The 23,573-nt window shown below is 46.9% G+C and overlaps 1 protein-coding gene across 9 annotated transcripts in view; it reads left to right on the top strand.

Moving 5' to 3' along the window:
- The window catches only part of ros1 (c-ros oncogene 1, receptor tyrosine kinase), a 335,442-nt gene that overhangs the window by 120,615 nt on the left and 191,254 nt on the right, over nt 1–23,573 (top strand). For all 9 annotated transcript variants that reach the window (XR_005461254.1, XM_038801721.1, XM_038801720.1 and 6 more), the window contains 7 exons: nt 11,685–11,748; nt 12,343–12,542; nt 12,657–12,859; nt 12,969–13,264; nt 16,141–16,317; nt 18,223–18,437; nt 21,832–21,970. Coding sequence is in view for 8 of the 9 variants with exons in the window: in XM_038801721.1 (XP_038657649.1) it covers nt 11,685–11,748; nt 12,343–12,542; nt 12,657–12,859; nt 12,969–13,264; nt 16,141–16,317; nt 18,223–18,437; nt 21,832–21,970 (1,294 nt within the window). In the remaining variant the exon portion in view is untranslated. The remainder of the gene's footprint in view (nt 1–11,684; nt 11,749–12,342; nt 12,543–12,656; nt 12,860–12,968; nt 13,265–16,140; nt 16,318–18,222; nt 18,438–21,831; nt 21,971–23,573) is intronic.

Below are 23,573 nucleotides of genomic sequence, written 5' to 3'. Positions count from 1 at the left end.
GGGACTGGATGAATTCCCTGGGTCTGATAATCTACATCCCAGGGTACTAAAGGAGGTGGTCATGGGAATAATGGATGAGTTGTGTTGATATATTTATCTGGTTATAAATATGGCAATCAATATGGTCGCCTTCCTTAATCCTAATTATGTTTGCTCTAGAGTCCCCAGGTATCTTTCGATACCGCCACGAGGTTCAAACCCGAATACTGATCAAAGAACCAATGCACCAGTTAGTTAGTTCAAAACCAATACTATTTATTTACACACACAGTAATATCTACTCATGCACAAAATACTACAAACTAAACTATCTCTAACGCTAACGCCTATACTTAACTTTGGGTGCCCACTCAGTCAGAGGAACAATGGCCGTTGTTCGGTTCTGAGGCTGTTGGGTTCGAAGTGGTACAGGACAACAGCTAAGGTCGTCCGTCTGGTAGCGAGCGTTGACCTTGGACTTATTTGCTTTTGGTGCAGCTGGTGGACGGGTCTCTCCGCTTTGAGAGCCGAGTCCAGGAGAGCGATTCTCTCTCGGGGGTTTCTTCTTACACCCGAAGGGGCTTCGCGCGCTTTTGGGCAGGCCTTGAACTTGGCCCCAATTAATTGGGCCGTATCTTGATCACTCGTATTGATCTTGACCAATAAAGTGGTGGGTGCCCTGATGGCTGGGCGTGTCCTAGGTGGCCGTTGGCCTTGATTTGTTTACGCTTTTGGTTTGGGGAACTGGCGCCGGGATGTCTGGAGCTAGATCGGTTGCTTGAGTGTCTTTCCTTTGTTCCCGGAGATGGGCCATCAATATGTTAATTGACCTATAGTTTCAGCTCCGTCTGGGAGCTGCCTTCTCCAATATGCATACAGGCTCTGTGCCTGCTTGGTTTCTTAACATTGTCCATATTTCCCTACAGTCATTGCGATCATCCATTTTGTATTCTGGAAGTGGCCATCCCAGAAGGCTACATTCCCTATTTGTGATCCTCAAAGCGAAGCGTGAAGGATCAAATTACTGCATCTTCTTCATTCTCCTCCTAAGTCGGGCACCCATAAGTAAGGACAGGCCCTATACTACTCCGTCCTATGAATTAGAACTTTTACCTAAATTACTTTATGTCCATACATTATTATAAAATTCTACGGGGCGCTATGACATTCAGGCATGCATTACAAAATAAAAAACTGGAACCTCTAACTATCCTTAATCTAAACTATCCTTAATCAATCAAAAGAATTTACAACATTTTAAATTCTTTTAAACTGTACAATAGCAACAACACAGGTCTTTCTGGCTTGGCAGTCAAGCACAGAGTTTTACATTTCTTTTATTAGAACGATCAAACACACAAAAAAAGGATGCACTTTAATTCACTCAAAGTGGGTGGGGGGTTTGTTGAAGTCCGAAAATAGGGGATCTGAATGTGTATCCCGGAGTGCGGGAGGCTTTCCTCCGCCATTTCCTTAGTCTTAGGGTCTGAACGACACTGCAGAGTATCGCAAGTACTAATAGTGATTCCACAACGTAGGACAGGGAATATCAAGTTATAAACTTGTCACACCAGGTCGGTGTATCAGTTACTATCTCGGGGTACAGTGTATGGCAGGGGTGGGAAACATTCACAGTCTGCATGGTAGCGGTCAGGGGGTAGCGTCCGCGCACAACTGGAGGGATCCCGCTTAGATCCAACTGTAGAGCATGATGGTTGTCTTCATCTTCTTTCTTCCTCTTGAGGCTTCTGTGGTTCCGGGGTTCAATGGACACAAGCATAATTTCTATTATTATCTTGTTTAAGATCTCGTATGTCTGTCTGTCTCCTTTTATTGCCAATTACCCGTTGGTCACCATCTGTGACTCTCTCATTTTATTTTAAACCAAATCTTTGGGACAAGACATCCGAGAAAAAAATTGACACAGTGCGAGCCGTCTCGCAGCCCATGCGATCTACCATCCCAGTGTTTGAGGATGTAAATAGCATTTGGAAGCAACCTAAGGGTCGCCACAAACAAACAGAAGAGTTTTGAACTAAAAGTGCCAAAATGGGGTATGTATGGGCCGCAGCGGGTAAGAATGGGTGGAATCTCAGGTAGGACGGTGACCAGTGCCGTATGTGTTCTACCCGAGCGTAGCTGACCAGAGGGTCCTCAGGCTGGGCGGGGACCAGTGCCGTTACTCCACTGCCTGAGTGACCAGACAAGAACGGTAAGAATGTGGTCGTTGTGGGGGTTGCATTTATGCTATCTTCTATTTTCGAAGCAGAAGAGCAGTTATGAATGGTTGTCTACGGACAAAATTGTTCCTTTAACTGCCAGTGGGCGTTAAAAGAGTGGTGGCGTGGGGCCATGAAAACTTGTGAACAAACAACATTCAACATTGACAGTAACAAACATTTAAAACAATCAGCTAACACAACAAAATCGTGCAGGTTCCACCAGAAAGGACACCGTAAATCTCCATCGGTTCCTTTTTACCATCATCTGGACACCTCATTGCTCTATAGCGAACAGAGTCGCAAAGGGATTCATTTGGTGGGAGTCAGACTCTAAGTCATCATCTTATCCCGGTTGCCATACTCTTGACTGGAGCAATTGTGCTAAAGCTGCGTGGGGCGAATTGGGGTCCATCTCATCATTCCGGAGGAGCCTGAACGAATTGTCTCGGTGCCAGTATTTTGTATCGAGGTTGGAGGTGCTAGTGGACAATCCATAATCGCGGGCGGTGGGTCTGGATCAGGGGCTTTAATATAGGTTATTTCATAGGGGTCGCTGGAATCATGTTCGGAGTCACTGGGAGTGGGGCCTGGTGCAGGGGTGTAATCGTAGCGTGGTGTGCTGGGGCTGTCGCTATCGCTATCGCTGTTGGTTGGGGGATGGGAGAGGCGGAGTCATGCCTCTGGGGGTGGAGTTGAAGTCGTATCTGAGGATGGGCTGGACAGGTTGGGGAGGGTAGGAAAAGGTCGCTCGTGGGCGAGGCGTGTTCATCTGCTGCTGCGAGCGAGATGTGGTGTGAATGGTTGCTCTGTGAGCCATAAGCCTTAAGCTGGTTTATGTGGAACCACGCGGGCTTGCCATTGGGATAGGTGATTTTATATACGGAGGGGCTGACTTTATCAGAAATGGAGTACGGTCCGGCAAATTTGGGGGAGAGGAATGAACTGGGGTTATTTAAGGCTAGCATGACATGCTGCCCTACTACAAATTCTGTGGCATGTATTGTCTTATCAAAGCAAACTTTGCTTTGCTTCTTGTGTGTCCCAAGTCTAACGGCTGCTGCAAGCTGGGCTGCCTTTACATTTTCTATTATCTGTTGAACTGCTTTCTCATGGGTGAGGGCGGTGACTGCGGTGCTGGCCAAATCCAGTCCTAATAAATATTCTGTCCCTTTCATGTGGCGTCCGGTCATGAGGGTGTGGGGGGTGTATCCTGTGGACGTGGATACCGTGTTACGTATGAAAAATAATGCAAATGGGAGAACTGTGCCCCAGGTGTTATTGTGTTGTTGCACCATTTTTCTGAGGGTGGCTTTTAAAGTTCTGTTCATTCTTTCTACTATGCCGCTTGATTGGGGGTGGTATGCAATATGGAATTTTTGTTTTATGCCGGAAATTGTAAGGACATTTTTCATCACTCGTCTTGTAAAATGGGAGCCTCAATCGAACTCTATACTGCGTGGAAGTCCCCATCTTGTAAAGATGTGCCGAGTGAGAATTTTTGGCTGTCATTTTGGCTGTGTTTGTTCTGGATGGAAAAGCTTCCACCCATTTTGTGAAGGTGTTGATGACCACCAACACATACTTGAAACCATTCCTGCAGGGTGGGTAGGGGTCCTATATAATCAATTTGCAAATTCGTCCAGGGGCCATTAACGGGCCGGTTGTGACTAAGCTGACCTTTCTTTGCGTATCTGTCCGGATTGTTCTGGGCACAGATCAAGCAATTCTCAATGAAATGTGTAACATTAGTCTTTAAATCAGGCCACCAGCAGAGAGGTCTGAGGTGCGCTCGGGTGGCTTCTATGCCTTGATGTCCATGGTTGTCATGGAATTGGCAAATAATCTGATTCCTGTCCTGGCTGGGGACTACATAAATTCCGTCTTTTAAAATAACACCGTCATATGTTGTCAATGCGTTTTTGTACTTATCGTAGGGGGCTGGGAAGTTGCCTTTTAAAACTTCGCTGAGCTTCTCATCTTTTTGGGCCTTTGCTAAATCCTGAATGTTGGTCTGTGAGACCTGAACCGCGTGTACTGGGGCACTCTTGGGGGGGGTTCCAAAAGTGACCATATCTGACCTAGCCTTTGCTAGGGCATCTGCCTTAACATTACCAGACGAACGATGATGGCTACGGACTTTAATAATCCCATATTTTCTATCTTTGGCTGTCCTCAGAATATGCTGGAGTAATGGGGCTGAGGGTAGGGGTTTTCCGTCTGTGGAAATGAATCCTCTCGATTCCAACAGGGGTAGGAATTCTGTTAAACTATCACAGACATATAAACTGTCAGAATATATGTCGGCTGGGGTCGGGAACGAGTCGGGGTATTCTACAATATACGCTATGGCTGCCAGTTCTGCTGCCTGCGAGCCTAAATGTCCTGGCAATTTTAATGAAATCTCTTCCAGGGTGCGTCCCTGCATGCCCTCTACATAAATACCGCAACCGGTAATCCTTTTGCCGTTTAAAATTGTGGAGGAGCCATCCACATAGATTCTAAGGGGTGTGCATGTGTCCGTGGGGTCTCTGGGGTGTGGTACCTGGTTTCGGGGGAGCTGACTTTGGTACAAAGGTTCCTGTATTGTGCCTAGTGGTTATTATTTCACACTCATGTGGGGTGCCTGCATAGTGTAAATTGTCAGCGAGGAAAGTGTGGGTCTTTGCCCTCTTAACTGTTATGTCCCGTCCCTGTAAGAGAAGGGCCCAACGGGCTGCGCGGATTTTGCTGACTGTGCCATCCTTAAGTCTACCATCAAATAGGAGTTGTGTTGGGGTGTGTTCAGTTAGATTGGTGATGTGGTTGAGTCCTGTAATGTAGGCAAAGTATTGTACTGCCCAAAAAACTGCGAGCAGGTGCCTTTCGCAGGCAGAAAATCCTTGCTCGACTGGATCTAATACACATGAGGCGTATGCCACGGGGCCTAAACGATCATGTTGTTCTTGGAGGAGCACTGCCGAAAGGGTTCGGTCGGTGCTTGCAACTTCAATTGTGTACGGGGAGAGTGGATCTGGAACCTGTAGTGCAGGGGCTGTGCTGAGGGCTCTTTTTAATGCATCCACGGCATCCGTGTGCTGTGGAAGCCATTCCCAAGGTGCTTGCTTCTTGAGAAGGTCAGATAGGGGCGCTGCCTTTGTGGCAAAACTGTCGATATGGTTTCTACAGTAGCCAACCAGTCCTAAAAATGACCGGAGGGCTGTGACGTTATGGGGCAGGGGTGATTTGACAATCGAGTCCTGACTAATGGCTCGAGGGTCAAACCAGAAGTCTCCTACTGCGCTAATCCTAAGTGGGCCTCACGGTAGCATGGTGGTTAGCATCAATGCTTCACAGCTCCAGGGTCCCAGGTTCGATTCCCGGCTGGGTCACTGTCTGTGTGGAGTCTGCACGTCCTCCCCGTGTGTGCGTGGGTTTCCTCCGGGTGCTCCGGTTTCCTCCCACAGTCCAAAGATGTGCGGGTTAGGTGGATTGGCCATGCTAAATTGCCCGTAGTGTAAGGTTAATGGGGGGATTGTTGGGTTGCGGGTATATGGGTTACGTGGGTTTGGGTGGGGTGATCATTGCTCGGCACAACATCGAGGGCCGAAGGGCCTGTTCTGTGCTGTACTGTTCTATGTTCTATGAGTCGATTCTTTTCTGCTCGATGTCGCGTTTGCCATGTGTGATTATTGTTCCTAAGTAAATCACCTTTTCCTGTAAAATCTGGGCCTTCTTGGGGTTCACTGTACAGCCAATTTGTTGCAGGAGTCCTAATAGTTTGTTGAGAAGCAAAATGAGTTCTTTCTTCGTGTCCGTCTGCAGAAGCAAGTCATCTACATATTGGACCAGACAATCGGGTCGGGAAAATTTTGCTAAACCATTTGCCAGCTGTCGGTGGAAAATGGAAGGGGAATTGTGGAAGCCTTGTGGAAGGCATGTCCACGTATATTAGTGTCCCTGGAATGTGAATGCAAATTTGTATTGGCACGCTTTATCCAATGGAATGGACCAAAAGCCGTTGCTAATGTCCAAAACCAAAAATTATGTTGACTGAAGTCCCTGTTTGAGCATGGTCTCGGGACTCGTGGCTACGGTGGGGGCTGCTACTGGGGTTACTTTGTTTAGTGCCCGATAATCGATGGTCAGTCGCCATGGTCCATCGGGTTTCCTGACGGGCCAAATTGGTGCATTGTTCATGGAGGCTACTGATCGGAGTACGCCTTGATCAAGCAGACTCTGTATAACTTTTGAGATTTCTCCCTCTGCTTCTTGGGGAAAACCGTACTGCTTTTGGCGTCTGGGGTCGGGACCTGTAATATTCACCAAGCCAGCTAATGCTGCTTTGTGTCGCTGCAGGACTTCCCTAACTTGTTTGTCCTGACTATTGGCTCGAGGGTCAAACCAGAAGTCTCCTACTGCGCTAATCCTATTTTCATAGTCTCCAACTGTGAGTGTGGCGGGGGCTCGTGCGGCCTTTGCCATTCTCCACACACATTTATTTACCGGATCGAATGGGAGATTGTGGGAGCTCATTAAATCAATACCTAAGATGTGTTCGGCTGTCTGGGGTAGGTCGACCAGAACTACGGGGTGCTTAGTTTTAATGTTCCCTATCTGAATGGCTACAGGGGCTGCGATGTGTCCCTGCTGTAAGTGCCCTATAAAACCGCTGAGAGTATTGGTGTCCGTGGTGGGCCATGTGTCTCGCTGAAACATTGTGGCAGAATTTATCGTGGTACGGGACCCTCCTGTGTCCTAAAGAAATTCCACGGGGTGTCCCCGGACTGTGCCTGCCACTACCGGTCTACCGGATTTGTCCCAAAGGGTGTCGCAGACCCAAGTTGGGGAGTCCAAACACCGTCAGTCGGTGCCGTTCATATCTGGGGTATCAGAATGGGTGCTAACACTGTGAATTGGCTTTGCCCTATTCCTATTTAGGATGCCTATCTGCTGGTTTCTCTGCTGCTTCGGTGGCGCATTGTACTCTCGTGCAAAGTGTCCTAATTGGCCGCAATTATAACACTCCTAGGATTTGGTATGCTGTGGGCTGTTCCTTCCCTCATTTACCCATGTGGGATTCTGGTGCGTCCTAACTGGATGCATGTCTGTCTGCTCTTTCTCTGCTTTACCATATGCTGGACTGCTCCCAAGCGCAGAACAATCTTTTCTAAACCCATTTCTCATTGTCGGCCTCATCTGAGGGGTCATAATTTGCGCAAGCTCTCTGTCCTGCCTCTGTCGCATGAGAGACTAGGATGCGGGTCCATTTGGCCATATTATCTGAGGATAAATGGGTGCAGGCTAACTCTCCGAACATCACAGTAAATTGTACCCACAAGCGTCCAACATATGCTGTGGGGTGCTCTGTCTTCTTTTGCCTACACTTGTTTAGGCGTTCTACGGGGTCTCCTTTGTTATAGCCGATCGCCATGTGCATTTCTTGGAGTGTGCCTCCTCCTACATTTTGTGGGTTGGGAAGGGCTGCCACGACTGAAGGGTCGAGGCTCAAAACTGTGAGCTTCACTTGCTCTTTTTCATCCATGCCGTACATGGTCGCCTGTTGTTTTACTCTTGCAAAGAACTGGTGGGGGTCCGATGTGGGTAGGAACGGTGTAATCTTCTCACATGCGCCCTTAATTGAGTGACGGTTAATGGGGTGGTGTATAGGAAATCTTGGTCTCCGTATGTTGTGGCCCTGCGCTGTGTGGTTACAGGGTTCATAGGGGTGTGTTCTGCCTGTGCAGTCGGGGGTTGGGGTGCTTTTCGTTTCTGGAGTTTGTCCTGTGTACATGTGCCATGTACATACCTGTGGGCAGTCTCATTTAACTCCTGCCAGTCGGGGCCATTTTCTTGGTCTAATTGGGGTCCAAACGTACTCTGGAACCCATTCTGAACAGAAAGCAGGGATTGCAGTTCTGCAATTTGCTTCTGGCACTTTGCGTGATCTACTGAGCTCTGCCTTTGTTCCGTCGTGGAAGCGTGGAGTGCTCGCAGGGCTGCTTTTAAATCATTACACTGTTTTTGTAACTGCTCAACTTGTTCTGTTTCCTGTCTTACCAAGACCGCGTGTTGCGTGTCTTGGTAGGCTTTTTCGTATTGGGACTGAAAGCTGCTCAAATGGGCGAGACAAGATTGCCCGCTTGGCATCAGCCACCTCCTTGTCCCTCGCCGCTAACTGCTCTCTCAGTTCCCTGTTCTCTCTCTCATAGTCACTCACATCTCCTTCACTACTCTTGTTTCTCTCTTCAATCTCTCTACGGAGCATCCTCACGACCTCCTCTATGCCTCGCAATTGTGCCAATCAGGACGCGATTGCCATCGGCTTGTGAGCTTTCCCTAAGCTCTTCTTTTGAATCTCTTTCAGTTCTCCCACCAAGTATGCCCTATACGTCCGGGACCTGTTTTATCAATCGCTCAGCGTTCGCTCCAAAGGGGCCACCTTTCCCTTTGAGGTATTTTCTGATTTCCTCTTCCCATAGGGGACACTGTCCTACTTTACTGGTCGCTGCGACCTCGAATTCCTGGGGGTTCATAAGGCGTTCCATTGCCTTCATTGCCATTTCTCTCATTATCTCTGGGGTCTACTGAATTGGGAACAGGGGGTGATAAAGTGGCGATGTAAACACGGGTACGGCTTATGCTAATTTCCGGCCGACAAAACTCCCGACAGTTTTACGCAACAAAATCTCTCAGGTTTACCTTATATCCTTGTTAGTACGCATGCAAATAACACACTTCCGAATTTTGATAGTTTGATCAGTATTGGTTGTGGTTTTTCTGTTTCCAATTGGATTCTAATTCAAATTTGGGTTCTCTCGAAGTGACTAGGCCACTTCTAAGTCGAGTCCCGTCAGATGTCGCCAGTAAATGTTGCTATACTTATTTAGTTATAAATATGGCAATCAATATGGTCGTCTTCCTTAATCCTAATTACGTTTGCTGTAGAGTCGCCAGGTATCTTTCGATACCGCCACAAGGTTCAAACCCGAATACTGATCAAAGAGCCAATGCACCAGTTAGTTAGTTCAAAGTCAATACTATTTATTTACACACACAGTAATATCTACTCATGCACAAAATACTACAAACTAAACTATCTTTAACGCTAACGCCTATACTTAACTTTGGGTGCCCAGTCAGTCAGAGGAACAATGACCGTTGTTCGGATCTGAAGCTGTTGAGTTCAAAGTGGTACAGGAGAACAGCTAAGGTCGTCCATCTGATAGCGAGCGTTGACCTTGGACTTACTTGCTTCTGGTGCAGCTGGTGGCCGGGTCTCTCCATTTTGGGAAAGGGAAACACCGATACCTGTCTGCGTTACATGCTCACATTCAGTCTTATACGCGTTAGGGAATGCATAATGTGATTCACCAAAGATCCATTGTCTTTGGTGATGCGCCTGCATGACCAGCCATTATCCCATTAACAGAGTCTGATGACCTAATGGTCTATAAATGGAAGGTAGTTGCAGATGAATGGCATAGCTCCGGCCTTTTGTGGAAACGGGAATGGGCTATAAGCCTAATAACAAGAATAGTTTCAAATTTGGCCACTTTGGGTAGAAGCTTTGTTTAAAGGGCTGGGTGGAGCTTAGGCAGAGAGAGAGAGAAATCCTGTTGGGGAAAAAGGAGAAGCAGATGGGCAACCAAGAAGCCTCAGGAAACCTGGAAGTGGAAGCTGTGGAGTGCAGCCAGTCAGGTCACAAAACCTGCTAACTTAAAGATGTGAACAGCCATACAACAGGTCATTGGAAATTACCAAAGAGAGAGAAAAAGGATTCTGAAAGAGATGTCCTAACAGAAGAAAGATTGCTTCCTAACTGAAAGTGCTGCCTTTGCCTGGATGTTTAAGTGGAATGAGAGGTGTGTGTTGATGCCAAGTGTTGTTTAATGGCAATTTGTGTGTTAAACTTAAGAAACTGCATATAATCTGTTAATGTTGGAACTGTGAATTTTGAAAGTTTAAGTATTGTTTTCTTTCTTGCATTTTAATAAAGTTTTGTTTATAAAATAACAAAGCCCAATTTCTTATATTATCCCTTCTGGAACAAATCTATCTTTTCTGCACAGTCTTAAAACTTAAAAATGTTACGCGTCCGATTCAGTATCTTAACCTTGGTTAAGGGCTGACCAGGCATCTGTAACACGTCTGTGAGTGCATCAGAACTCAGCTCCCCTGTTTCAAATTCACCTGCAGGCCTGTGTAAGGTTAGTTTGGACACTCTTTGTTTAGTTCCCAGTGGTATTGCAGTACAAGATTGCCATAATTTGGCACAGAACGGTATGCATGGGAAATAGGAAAAAACTATGGGCGTGATTTAACGGGACAGAAACCGAGTTCTTTTTGGGTGCGTTTAGCAGGGTGTTCGTCGTCGCCTACAACGCCAAGAAAGACACCGCTATTTAATGGGACTTTGCCGTTGTTTTGGACTCGACAAGGAACGTCTCACCGAGGCCGCATTTACCTAATTTCCTGCATTGACAAGCTCAACTCATCAGTGCAGGAAGAGTATTTACAGATCAGGATGCCATTTTACAATGCCGCCTCGATCTTTCAACCCCCCTCAGCCACCCAACCGTGACTTCTGGCCCACCCCATCACCCGCCCCACACTGCACTCAACTTACCTCTTAGGGGATCCTTGAGCCCCCCCCCTCCTCACTCCACCTCTTAATGGTGAGGCACCCACCCAGGCCCGATCCCTGGCACACATAAGTTGGCACCCAGGCAACTTGGCACTGCCAGCCTGGAACCTTGGCAATACCTTTGCCAGTCTGGCAGTGCCAAGGTGCCTGGGTGCCTAGCGAGAGTGTCAGGGTCCCACCCTGCCCAGAGCCCGACCACCTGCGTGTCTCTAATGGCCTGGGAGACCCCCCAGGTGCCCTTACGCCTGGTCTACGTTTGTGGAAACCAGTGCTCAATGGCGAGGTCTCCCAGATGCGGCCGTTAGTTCCTGTCACCCAGGAGAATATGGCGTAGACATATTTAAATGAGCCTAATAATTCACTTAAATATGTTCATTCGGATCTCGGCCAGTAAGGGCGTAATCCAGATTGCGACATCTCACAAGATCTCATTAAATCCCACGAGGTGTTTCCAGCATCAAGAATCCTCCTCTTGCAATATTCAACAGCCTCACCATACCACCAGGTTGGGTGTGACAAGGCATTAAATCGCGCTCTATAATATATTGCATTGGGAACTCCCTGCTGAAGTTAGAGTCGAGGAAGTATTATTCTGCAACTGGCTTTCTATACCCGGAAATCCCTAATGTTCTCAATGGGGTGCTTGAAGTAGGAAGGGTTTCAGCAGTCTCATTGTCACCGGGATCAAATTCTCCTGAATTAGTATTTTTTTCAATGAAATGCCTTACTCTGATCAAAAATAGCCTTAAAATAGCAGAATGATTGGTTTGAGTTTTAAAAAATAGCTGCTTTGTATTTCCACCCTTTCCTCTAAATAACTTTTTAAAAAATGTGCCTTTTGTAACATGCTACTTTTCCAGGTGGAAGGTTTTACAAATGCTGGATCAGGTAGCAGGACGCATGTTCGAATGGGAAATGCAACAGGTCAGTGAACACATGGGAGTGCAAAACACTGTAATTAGCTTAATTGGTTGAAGCTCTTTGGTATTAATCCTTTGGGTCTAAATCAAGCAATGGAGCTCTTAAATTCAAATTAAATTGAAATAATGGAAATTGCTGAAAACTTGAGAGATAAACAACTTGATTAATGAATTGGATTCTTGACTTATTTAAGTTTAAAATGGACCTGCTAAAATTAAGTGCATGCTAAGTATTTTGTTGAGAGTCCAAATGTTTTCCCATTCATTACTGTCAGATCCTTCGCTTTCAAGGTTCACATCAAAGTAGTTTGACTGGCAGCGTATTTGCTGCATATATTGAGAAATAAAACTGAATCATATTATCAATGTATGTAGTTAATTCAGAATCTTCAGACAAAGTTGATTTTTTGTCTAAGTATTAAAGGAGATATTTGGGAGATATGAGGTTGCTATCATATTTTGTGGGCGGGGGGAGGAATTGGAAAAATAATTTGCCTACTCGCCGATGCGTTTTAATCACTGGAAACACTTTTTCCAGATATTATCAGAATTTATAAATGGCCTGAAAATAAACAATAACACACAATCCTATAAACAGTTACAGGTGCTGTACCATATCTATTGACTGTAAAGGACAGAATGGTCACCCTTTTGGATGTGGACACTCAGAAAACCATACAGAAAATATTGGTCTCTGCTGTTACCCATGTGGGTTACATACTACAGATACAAAGGATATATTATTTGACAGAAAACCTGATTATGAGTACAGCTTTGGATGGTAAACACAAAATTCGGGTACGGTTTTCTTGTTCAGTGTGCTCCTATTGGAATTTGACTGACATGCATTTCAAGCTGCAAAACCAACTAATTCAAAAATATATGTACTTATTTCTTGAATTCTATTGGCAGCTTATTGAGAGTATTTTGTGCAGTGCTCCTAAAGGAATGACCGTTGACTGGATCGGGCAACAACTTTATGTGCTGTTGGATAAACAGGAAGATGCAAACAGTTCAATTTATGTACTGGATCTCGAATTGCCAGGAACACAGCTGGAAAAATTGCTGAGCAGCAGCCAAAATATATACTCAATAGGAATCTATCCAAAGAAAAGGTATTTAAATGGGATATAAAGAGTGTACATTTGTAGATTAAATGGAATACTCCTTTTAGACTGAAAAATTATGATTGTTTCTCCTCTTTTTCTACCCCCACCTCACCAGCCTCCTGTTTTGGACTCAGTCAATGCCTGGAGATATAGGTTTAGTGTCCTACAGTTTAACTGAGAGGTTGCCTAGAACTCTCATTGCGCTGCATTTGGAAGTCGATCACTCTTCTCCTGAAGCAACTGACTGCAACTGCACAGCAGCCAAGCTTCAGTTAGGTGGAAATTTAGTGGTTGATACTACAGATTCTGAGCCTGAGAGGCTGTTTTTCACCACCCACGATCATGAAATCTGGGCCTCGGATCTAAATGGCTGCAAATGCTGGAAGAAAATTAACTCCACCGGAGCTCCAGGTATATATCATGGCACAATTGTTCTTGCATCGCGAAAAGGCCCTGCTGCAAAACAGGACAGGTTGTCACTCATTCGGTATGTTGTTGCTGAAGTGAGGGTATAAAATGTTGGAAATGTTAAAAATATGAACGAACCTGTTTATACACTGGGGGAGAAATTGGATTTTTTTTAAAACTGATATGGCACGAAATTGGCGGCCGATTGTAAATATGTACCTGAGGATGGGAGTCCCAAGGCTCCTCTCAAATTGGGCCTCGGGTGTCAGCTCTGGAATTTTGTCAGGCTGCAAATGCCGATTGGGTGCACTGATGCAGCTTGTTGGTCCAGCACATCAAAAAAAATAGGTGAGCTCGGATGCAAAAATTGGTCCAAAGGTAAATCCAGGTAGGGGATAGGTGAGGCGAAGCGGAAAGGACAAGTGTGAGGCAACAGCGGCCCTGCTTCTCTTGGTTCCACATCAGGCAAAGTGGAAATTTATCTCTTTTGGCTTCTAACAGTCTCTATAAAGGCCATTGGTTGGATCACCATCGTCCCAGGAAAAACTCTTCAGTCTCCTTCGGCGATCACTCGCTAACGAGTATGCTTGTCCACCTAAGAAACTCTGTGTCACTCTTCATGGGTTCTGTAGGTCCTCGAGTGCCTGATGAGCCTGATCCTAGAGCCGCATTTTAGACTGCACACCTAGTAGGTGTTCCTGGGAGGTTGGATTGTTTCTTGGACTCGAGATCACTGTATTGTTTTCTCAGGCTTTTCTTCTGGACCTCCTCCTGCCGTCAGCTGATCTCGAAGAATTGTGTCCCTCCAATCAGTAGGTTCCTCCAAGTTAGGTCTCTTCTGAGCAAGGGCTCCCAGGCATTGATGTCTATATTGCATTTCTTGAGGTAAGCCTTCAGAGTGTCTTTTGAAGCGCTTCCTTTCGGCACCCCACAACTAATAGGGAACAAAGTCCCATAGCTGGTGTGTTTAGCCGCGTGTTTCCTGATGTTCGCAACGCCGAGAAACACATGGCTCATACAATGTGACTCACTTTGTATAACGGGTCTTCACGGGGAATGTGCAGCCGAGGCTGCTGCAGATAGCCGCGTTTTGCACACTCAGGATCTCTGCTCGCCGGAACTCCCCAGTGTAGCGAGAGATCGGGATGCCATTTTTAAATGGAGTCCTGATCTACGAGGCCCCCGGAAGCGACCCCCGACCCCCCCCAGCCCAAACATACTATGGGATGGTCCCCACCCCCACAGGGCATCCCTGGCCCGATTGTACATGTATAAAAATGCCAGCTTGGCACCTTGGCAGTGCCAACCTAGCACCCAGGTGGCAGTACCAGGGTGCAAATGTGCCCAGGTGGCACCAGCAGTGCCAGGGCACCACCCTTCCCAAAGGGCATGCAGCTAGTGGCCTCCAATCCCTTGAGAGTGCCGGTCCATCTCATCCCTGTTTGGGGAGACCAGTACCAAACAGCGCTTGCCCGAGGTCTCCAAGGCGAAGGGGATGAATCCCAAAGCCTCAGGTACCTTGGGAATCTGCACATTAAATTGAGACTTTCTGTCTCGCTTTAATACGCAGATTTATTAAAAAGTGATCCCACCCACAATGGCGGGATTTACATCGCAACGTCTCGCGGAATCGCATTAGATCTCGTGAAGGTATACGAACTGGGTACATCCCGGGAGCGAGGTCTCCCGGCTTTTATCAGCGACGTTGCACTGCGGCGAGTTGTATTCGTGCGCTGCATGGTCGTTTGATCACATCCTTTGTCTTCCTCTTGTTCGGGAGGCTTCCTTGAGATGGGTGAAGATTTGTTTTGGCAGTTGGTACTGTTCAGTTTTTATCCAATTTGGTATTAGATCCTGAAATTGGCATTATTGGGCGGCATTCTCCCCTACCCGGCGTGACGGAGGGTGCCGGCGTAGGGGAGTAGCGCCAACCACTCAGGGGTCGGGCCTCCCCAAAGGTGGGGAATTCTCCCCACCTTTGGGGGCCAGCCCCGCGCCTGAGCGGTTTGCACCAGAAGACTGGCGCAAAAAACCGGCGCCCCGGACAGCGGGGCTGGCCGAAAGGCTTTCGCCGGTCGGCGCATGCGCGATGTGGGGTTCTCTTCTGCTTCCGCCATGGCGGAGGCCGTGGCGGACGTGGAAGAAAATAGTGCACCCAGGGCACTGGCCCGGAGTCTGAGCGGGGGGCCCCGATCGCGGGCCAGGCCACTGTGGGGGCAACCCCCGGGGTTCGATCGCCCCCCCCCCAGGACCCCGGGGCCCGCTCACGCCGCTGATGCCGCCGTTCCAGAGGTGGTTTAAACCTCGGCAGCAGGAGAGGCCTCCCAGTGGCGGGACTTCGGCCCATCCGGGCCAGAGAATCACCGCAGGGACCTCTCCGATCGGAGTGGCGAGATTCCCGCCGCCGCCTCTTCCCGGTGGCGGAGAATCTCTGCCACGGCGGGGGCGGGATTTTCGGTGGCCCCAGGCGATTCTCCGACCCTGCTGGGGGTCGGAGAATTTCGCCCATTGTTACCCATTACCTCATTCAAGAAATTTAATGCTTGTTTCAGGCAAGTGCCCACTAAATGGTCCAACTCAAAATAGGTTAAATTTCTTGAACTTCAGCCTTTTGGGGAACGTTTGGTACTCTGGGTAGAATTACAGCTGGGGATGTTATCGCCCCAAATACAATGCCTGAAAGAGAGGTGCAAACAAATGTATTTGTAACATTGGGAAGGGTATATACATCGAAAATAAAACATTTGGAGAGCTATGGGAAAAGAACAAGGGAATAGACTAATTGGATAACTCTTTTTCAAAGAGTTAGCATAGAAATTATTGGCCAAATGGCTGCCCTCTGTATTCTGTCACTCTGACTGTCTGAGCATTCTTCACAGATTTTGGTGCAACTTCACTGACAGTGGATTCAAATGCAATTTATTGGATAACACGAGATGGAGATCAATCTACGGTTTATATGGCCGATAAATCCTCAGGGAATGTTATATCTGAATATCAAGATTCATCTCTCGTTGCAGTGATGGCATTCAGTGAACTGTCACAGCCATATCCAGGTAAAGGATCAGCAATGGGAACAGCTAACCAGGGCCGGTGCTAGGAATTGCGGGCCCAATTAGAAAAGTGATGGTGGGGGCCCTACTCTACAAAAGTAAAAATTTATGTATGTTTATATTTCGTGTAGTATGCTCGTCTTTAACCAAAAAAAAACATTAAATGCTTGATATACTAAAATTTTGAAACTTACTTACCCGGGCGGAAGGATTTGGCGGCGCAGGGCTGAAGGATCTGTCGACGGTAATGCGGTGGGTTCCCCAAAAGTATAAACTACCCTATAGTTCCTCTTAGAATACAGAAAAGGCTTCAAACGGTAACTCTGTCGCCGCTGGCGCGGGGCCCCCTTAAGGTACGGGGCCCAATTTGATGAAATTGGTCAAATAGGCTTAAAACCGGCCCTGCAGTTAACCCGTAAGTTATATTTTGAATATACAGGATACGTTGACTGTAATTATAAAACTCGCTCAACATGTTTATCTGGCAGGGGATTGATTATAAGGAATGTCTTAATTTCTTATCGGGGGTGATTTTCCAGCCATTCTCACTAGTGGGATCGGCTAGTCCCGCCGACAGTGAATCCCTGCCACAGGTTTCCCAGCAATAGTGGGAAAATCCCTCCAAGGTGGCCGAAAAATGAGACCTCTCTTTTAAGCCTTTGATACAAGCACTATAATGGGGCTACCAAATGAATTCAGCTGCAAGAAAGTTTAAACAGCCCTGAATAATGAAGTACCCTTATACTTAGTAATTTATTTTGTGGAATTGCTTCCCTTTCAATATCCCACGACTTATCTTTGGAATGCATCTTGCTTATTTGGGGACTGGGTGTTACAGTCAATGTGTTGTCACATTTACAACATTACCATTCTGGCTGCAGACACATCTTGATGCTAGGGAAGGGTCCTAAAGGAATAAATTTGCTGACCCATGCAACTATGCTGACTTTTTGTTCAAGGACCTACAGATAAATCACAAAATGTTGGCAATGGCACTTTCCTCTGAGAGGGAAAATAAAACCACATTTGTGAGCAGTATTTCCTGTCTCCAAAGCAAAGCCATTTATATTATAGCTCTGCCTCTGAAGACAAGAGGCGGGACTCTCCCAACGGGAGACGTGCCGATGTCGGAGTGAAAATCGGAGTGTTTCACTCCGGCGTCGGAGGCCGCTCCTCGCCTCCTATTCTCCCACCCACGGGGGGCTAGGAGCAGCGCCGTGTCATTTACACGCGCCAGGCCTTGGCGCCGTGTGAAAGCGGCGGCACGTAAATTACGCAGCCGGCGCCGCGTAAATGACGTCACCCGCGCATGTGCAGGTTGGCCGGCGCCAACCCGTGCATGCGCGGTTGCCGTCCTCCCCACGGGCGCCCCGCAAGACATGGAGGATTGATCTTGCGGGGCGGCGGAGGTAAATAGTCTGGCCCGCCGATTGGTTGGCGGCGATCGCGGGCCAGACCCCTTCTGAGCGCCCACCCCGGTGCTCGATCCTCCCCCCCCCCCCCCCCCCCCAGACCCACACGAAGCGTTCGCGCGCTGTTCACGCTGGCAGCGACCAGGTGTGGTTGGCGCCAGCATGAACCCGTCGTATCGGGCAGGCCACTCAGGCCATCTGGGCTGGAGAATCGCCGCTCGCCCGTTGCAAACGGCGAGCGGCAATTCTCCGAGCGGCCTTTCGTAAAACTCGGCGCGCCGTTTTGGGGGGGGGGGGGGGGGGGGGGGGGAGAATCGGGTGCCGGGGCGGCGTGGTGGGACTTCCCCCCCCCCCCCCCCCCCCCCCCCCCCGCCGATTCTCCCACCCGGCGTGGGGGATGGAGAATTGCAGCCAAGGTTACTCCTGGAAGCAGAACTCTGAAAAATGGAATAGCTGTTTTAAAAGTGACAATCTAAACATCTACTTTTCTTCTTAGATACACGTTGTCTAATGCCAGAGGCCTATACAAGTGCACCAGAAGTAGTGAATAAATCAGATACCAGTCTGGTTATTTACATTCCACCTGTGGAGTTCCCGTCTGCCTGCTCTGAAATTAGCAAACCCACTCCCACTTACATTGTGCATTATGCAGAGTTTCAGGATAATTATGTCCTTGTCAACTGCAATCATGGAATTCAGTGTTATAAAACGGTAGGTTGTTTAGGGGAGCTAATCCCATTTTGTTGACTTTTTAAACGTGTTTTCAACACATTTGCTTCCATTTAATCCCATCCATGTTGAATGTCAAGGGAATCACGGTCCAAAAGAACAGTGGTGAGGTAATGAGTATATGGAAATGCATGTACCGATCAAGTCACTGGTGAACTTCTAACCTTTCACAGAAAAAGTAAACCCGTTTATTTCGATTATTTTTTAAGAGGACCCTCTCCATCAGGGTCCCATTTAAAAATGTAACTATTTCTAAAATAGTGATAATGAAACACCATTTTGTTATTACCATATTGCTGGAAGAATGAGTCTTGCTGACATTAAGTTTGGAACGTTGCGGACTCCTGACTATGCAAAGAAACTAAGTGAAACATCAATTGACACCACCATAAACCCAGTGTGCTTTATCTGCGACTAGTGTATGTTCATTCCATTCAGTCATATATTTGGTGTAGCAACTTGGCTGAACTGTACTCACGAGTACACACTTAAAAAGCAGGGTGAAAGAGAAACAAAAAACAAATCAGAGCATTTCAAAAGTTGGTCATAATTCTTTTTATATGGATTGATTTTCTTCCAAATCATTCGGATGGTGACTATTCCAAACGTTATATCACCTGGCAATACTAAGCCCATATATTATGCTATGAAACAAAATTAATCTCGGATGTATCACAAATCAAAGTTCTTTTAAAACAAAACAGATTATAGCGGTACTGTTGTTGAAGCGATTGTCATACCTTGTCTGGCTTTCCTTTTACTGTTATGATCACAGTCAACGCATCTCCACCTCACAGCTTTCTGTGAAATCTATACATTTTTACGTATCTTTATAATCCTGCACATAGTTTTTCCAATAATTTTAAGGGGGTTTCTTGTCAGTTTCCACTACACCTCTCTCAGGTGTCCTGTAGTCCTCACAAATTTCAGTGAACCTTGACAGTGATTATCTACAAATTATTTCTCCATGGTGACTCTGCAGTTGAGACGACCTTAACCCAACATTTATTTATACTGGCGCATGTCTCCAGGTCACCGGTCAGCTTCCGAGAGCAGGACCTCCTCTTTTTTTTTGTATTTTCTCTAAACCAAAAGAGCCGAACACAGTGTGGTATGCCAGCTTCCGACATAGGTTTGTAGTTAAACCTGCGAATGCATGGCCTCAGCAGCTTATTTCAACAGCTACTGAGCGTATCAGGTTAAATTTATCAAAAGAAAAGTTGTACAACTGAAACGATCAGAAGATGTGTGATCAATGGGCCAGTATTGGTTAAGTTCTAATATGACTTAGGGGGCTTCGTAGGTCTAGGGGTATGATTCTCGCTTTTGTATTGTTCTTTGTTCTTTAGGGTTTTGGCAAAGGTTGGTATCATGACCAGTACAGGCTTGGAGGGCCGAAGGGCCTGTTCCTGTGCTGTGTTGTTCTTTGTTCTTTGAGTTATGTAATGTCAAAAACCCGGGACTGGATTATCTGCTCCCTGACGCCGAAATCGCATTTGGCGAGGGGGCGGAGAATCCCTGATGACGCCAACATCGGGGGCGGTGCTGCTTTCGCGATGCTCCGGCCCCTGAAAAGCGTCATACTCTAGGAGTGCCACGCCATGTATTTATGCCCTCAGGCCATTGTCTGAGGTCCGCCCCGCGATGCTCCGTCCCCGACCGGCAGGTTTCTCGACGGCGTGGGACTGTCATAGTCTCACCCATCGGGAACTTAGCAGCCACAGTTGGGGGAGGGCCGATCCGTGGGCAGGTGGGGCTTCATTCGGCTGGTGGCACTGTGGGCAGACGTTCCGGGGCGTGCGAGTGGCCGAAGGGGGCTACTATTTTTGCGATCCTGGTCCGCAGGCTGAGTCCGCCTTGACGCATGGCGCGGCCGCTGCAGGCCGCTACCATGTGCATGAGCAGCCACAAACCCGGCAATGCTCCGGGCCATATCGGCAGCTCGAACTGGGAGCTCGACACTGCCTCCCTGCTAGCCCCCTGCAAAACAGTGAATCGGTGGCCGGTTTACGCCAGTTTTCCTGGCATAAAACAGCACCGTTTTCACGCCGGTGTGGGGACTTTGTCTCCCAAAAGGAGAATCCAGCCCACGGTGTCTAATTTTGTGCTGGAATCACAAGTACAATTGCTAAATTTGCAGATTACACCAAATTGGGGTTGGGGGAGGGGGGGGGGGGGGGGGGATTGGTCAACAAAGAGGAGGACTGCAACAAATTACAGGAAGACATTAATAAACTTGCAAAATGGTAAAATGATTGGCCAATATAAACACAAAACCTTTAGTAGGAAGAATAGGGAGCTCACTTATTATTTGAAAGGTACAAGCTGAGATGAACTAGAGAAACACAGGGATCCTGGAATATAAATACACCAGTCACGAAAATTTGCTCCAGATGACAACAAGGCCATAAAAAAGCAAACCATGCATTAGGCTTTACTTGGAAAGGGGTAGAATTAAAAAGTAGGAAGGGTTTGCTAAAGCTGTTAGACCACACTTGGGTGACTGCATACAATTCTGTGTATCAAATTGTGAAAAGGACAGCGGGGCACTGGAGAGAGTGTAGGGAAGATTTACAAGCACTACATATTAGGAAAACATCGATAGGCTGCATTTATCTCTCCTTTAGGGATAAAAAGAAGTCTCAAGTGTAATCAAATAGAGGTATTTAAATTGGGAAAGGCTTTGAAAGAGTGGATACAGAGAGAATGTTTCCTCTTGTGAAGAAGGGCATAACGAGAGACCATCGGTTAAGATAGTCACCAAGAAATCAAACAGAGAAATGAGAAGAGGCTTTACCGAATGGATTGTGAGAATGTGGAGCTCACTACCTCAGTGTGGTGTGGTTGAAGCAAGCCATATCAATACACTTCAGAGGGAGATAGACAAACATATGAGGGGAAACTGATTTGAGGTTGTGATGGTGAATTTAGATGAGAAAAGATGAGAAAGGATACTCAAAAGGAGCACAAACATTGGCATGGTTTGGTTGTGTCTAATGGTCTGTCTCAGTGCCATATATTCAATTTTAATCCTATGTATAGGGATAGGACCAGGAGCAGTTTCTTACTTACCATTTTGGTTTCAATGGAGCAGAAATAATACTTAAAAATTAGAAACATCTTGTAAAACACACTTGAAGCTTAAATTTTTAGGCACTATTTGAATGTGACGCTCTCAAAAGATTGCTCACGTTGTTTTCCTACTCTTAATGTTTTCACCTTGGTGGCAATGCAATTGAACATACAGAACCAGTACAAAAGAAAGTGCTGGGAAGGTAGAGAAAAAGCTGATACTAGGTTAATCGGAAAAGTCTGATTGTGATCTGGGAACAACACATTAAAAATGACTTATTTGTTTTTTTACACTTTTGAACAGGAAGTGCAGACAAACATAATAGAGCTGAGAGGGCTGCAATCGTACACCAGATACCTCATCCAAGTTTCAGTGAGAAATCATTACAGAGATATGTCAAAGGAACTGGGTCCGCCAACAGTAAACTGGACATGGTTTGGAGGTGATATTTTATGGGGTGATTGTAATTTAGCATGCATCAATTGTAATATGAGAAAACAAATTCAGCTACATTATACTTGTACATGTATTACATTATCTATTAAGGTTATCAAGGTGGCTCTTTACCATCCTGTTTTACTCCACTGCTGAACTGCATTGGGTCAAATCTTCTGGTCTCTGGATTGTGGGAATGTCCCAGGAAGTTTAAACTTCTGATAAGTAATTCCCCTGCTCCCCGGAGCTTCCGCAAATGTCTCAGATTCTGAGAGTCAGAAACTTCAGACAATCTGGGGTACGTACCAGGATTATTATCCAGGAAACGTTAGACGGATAGTTAATGAGATCTGGGTAACTACTATGATCCCAGCTATGAGAGCACTGGACAAGTCTGATACTCATTGGGATCTGGCTTGATAGATGGGCGGTACAGTGTTTATCAATGCTGCCTCACAGCGCCAGGTACCCGGGTTTGATTCTGATTTTGCGTCACTGTGTGGAGTTTGCACTCTCTCCCCATGTCTGCATGGGTTTCCTCCGGGTGCTACGGTTTCCTCCCACAGTCCAAAGATGTGCAAGTTAGGTGTATTGGCCCTTAAAGTCCAAAGGATTAGGTGAGGTTACTGGGTTATGGGGATGGAGTGGGGGCGTGGGCCTAGGGTGCTCTTTAGGAGGGTTGGTGCAGACTCGATGGGCCGAATGGCTCTAATGAGGAACTCCTACAGTGATGTCTCGTAATTGAGGTGATTAACTTCCAGCAACCACAACTATTTTCCTTTGTGCCAGGTATGAGTCCAACCAGTGGAGAGTTTTCCCTTTAATTCCCATTGACTCCAGTTTTGCTAGGGCTCCTTGATGCCATACTCTGTCAAATGCTGCCTTGATGTCAGGGGCAGTCATTCTCACCTGACCTCTGGAGTTCAGCTCTTGTCCTTGCTTGAACCAAGGCTGAAATAGTGGTGCTGAGTGGCCCGGGCAGAACCCAAACTGAGCGTCAGTGAGCAGGTTATTGCTAAGCAAGTGCTGCTTGAACACACAGATGATTGAAAAATGAAAAATGAAAATTGCTTATTGTCACGAGTAGGCTTCAATGAAGTTACTCTGAAAAGCCCCTAGTCGCCACATTCCGGCGCCTGTTCGGGGAGGCTGGTACGGGAATTGAACCGTGCTGCTGGCCTGCCTTGGTCTGCTTTAAAAGCCAGAGATTTAGTCCAGTGTGCTAAACCAGCCGCTTTCATTTAATTTCATTTAATTTTCTAAGCAAGTGCCGCTTGAACGCACAGTTGATTACCACTTCCATTACTTTATTGATGATAAAGAGTAGACTGAAAGGGTGGTAATGGTTGGGTTGGATTTATCCTGCTTCATAATCTAGGCAACTTTCCACATTGCTGGGTAGATGTCAGTGGTGTAGGTATACTTGAACAGGTTGCCTACGGGGGTATCAATTTCTGGAGCACAAGTCTTCAGTACTATTGTTGGAATGCTGTCAGGTCCCATAGCCTTTGCAGTATCAGTACCTTCAGCCGTTTCTTGATATCCCATGCAGCGATTCAAATTGGCTGAAGATTGACATCTGTGATGCTGGGGAGCTCCAGAAGAGGTCC

Source organism: Scyliorhinus canicula, chromosome 7 (assembly GCF_902713615.1).
Source record: "Scyliorhinus canicula chromosome 7, sScyCan1.1, whole genome shotgun sequence".
Taxonomy (NCBI): domain Eukaryota; kingdom Metazoa; phylum Chordata; class Chondrichthyes; order Carcharhiniformes; family Scyliorhinidae; genus Scyliorhinus; species Scyliorhinus canicula.
The sequence above is the reverse complement of the archived record's forward strand: the minus strand, read 5'-3'. Positions and strand labels throughout refer to the sequence as shown.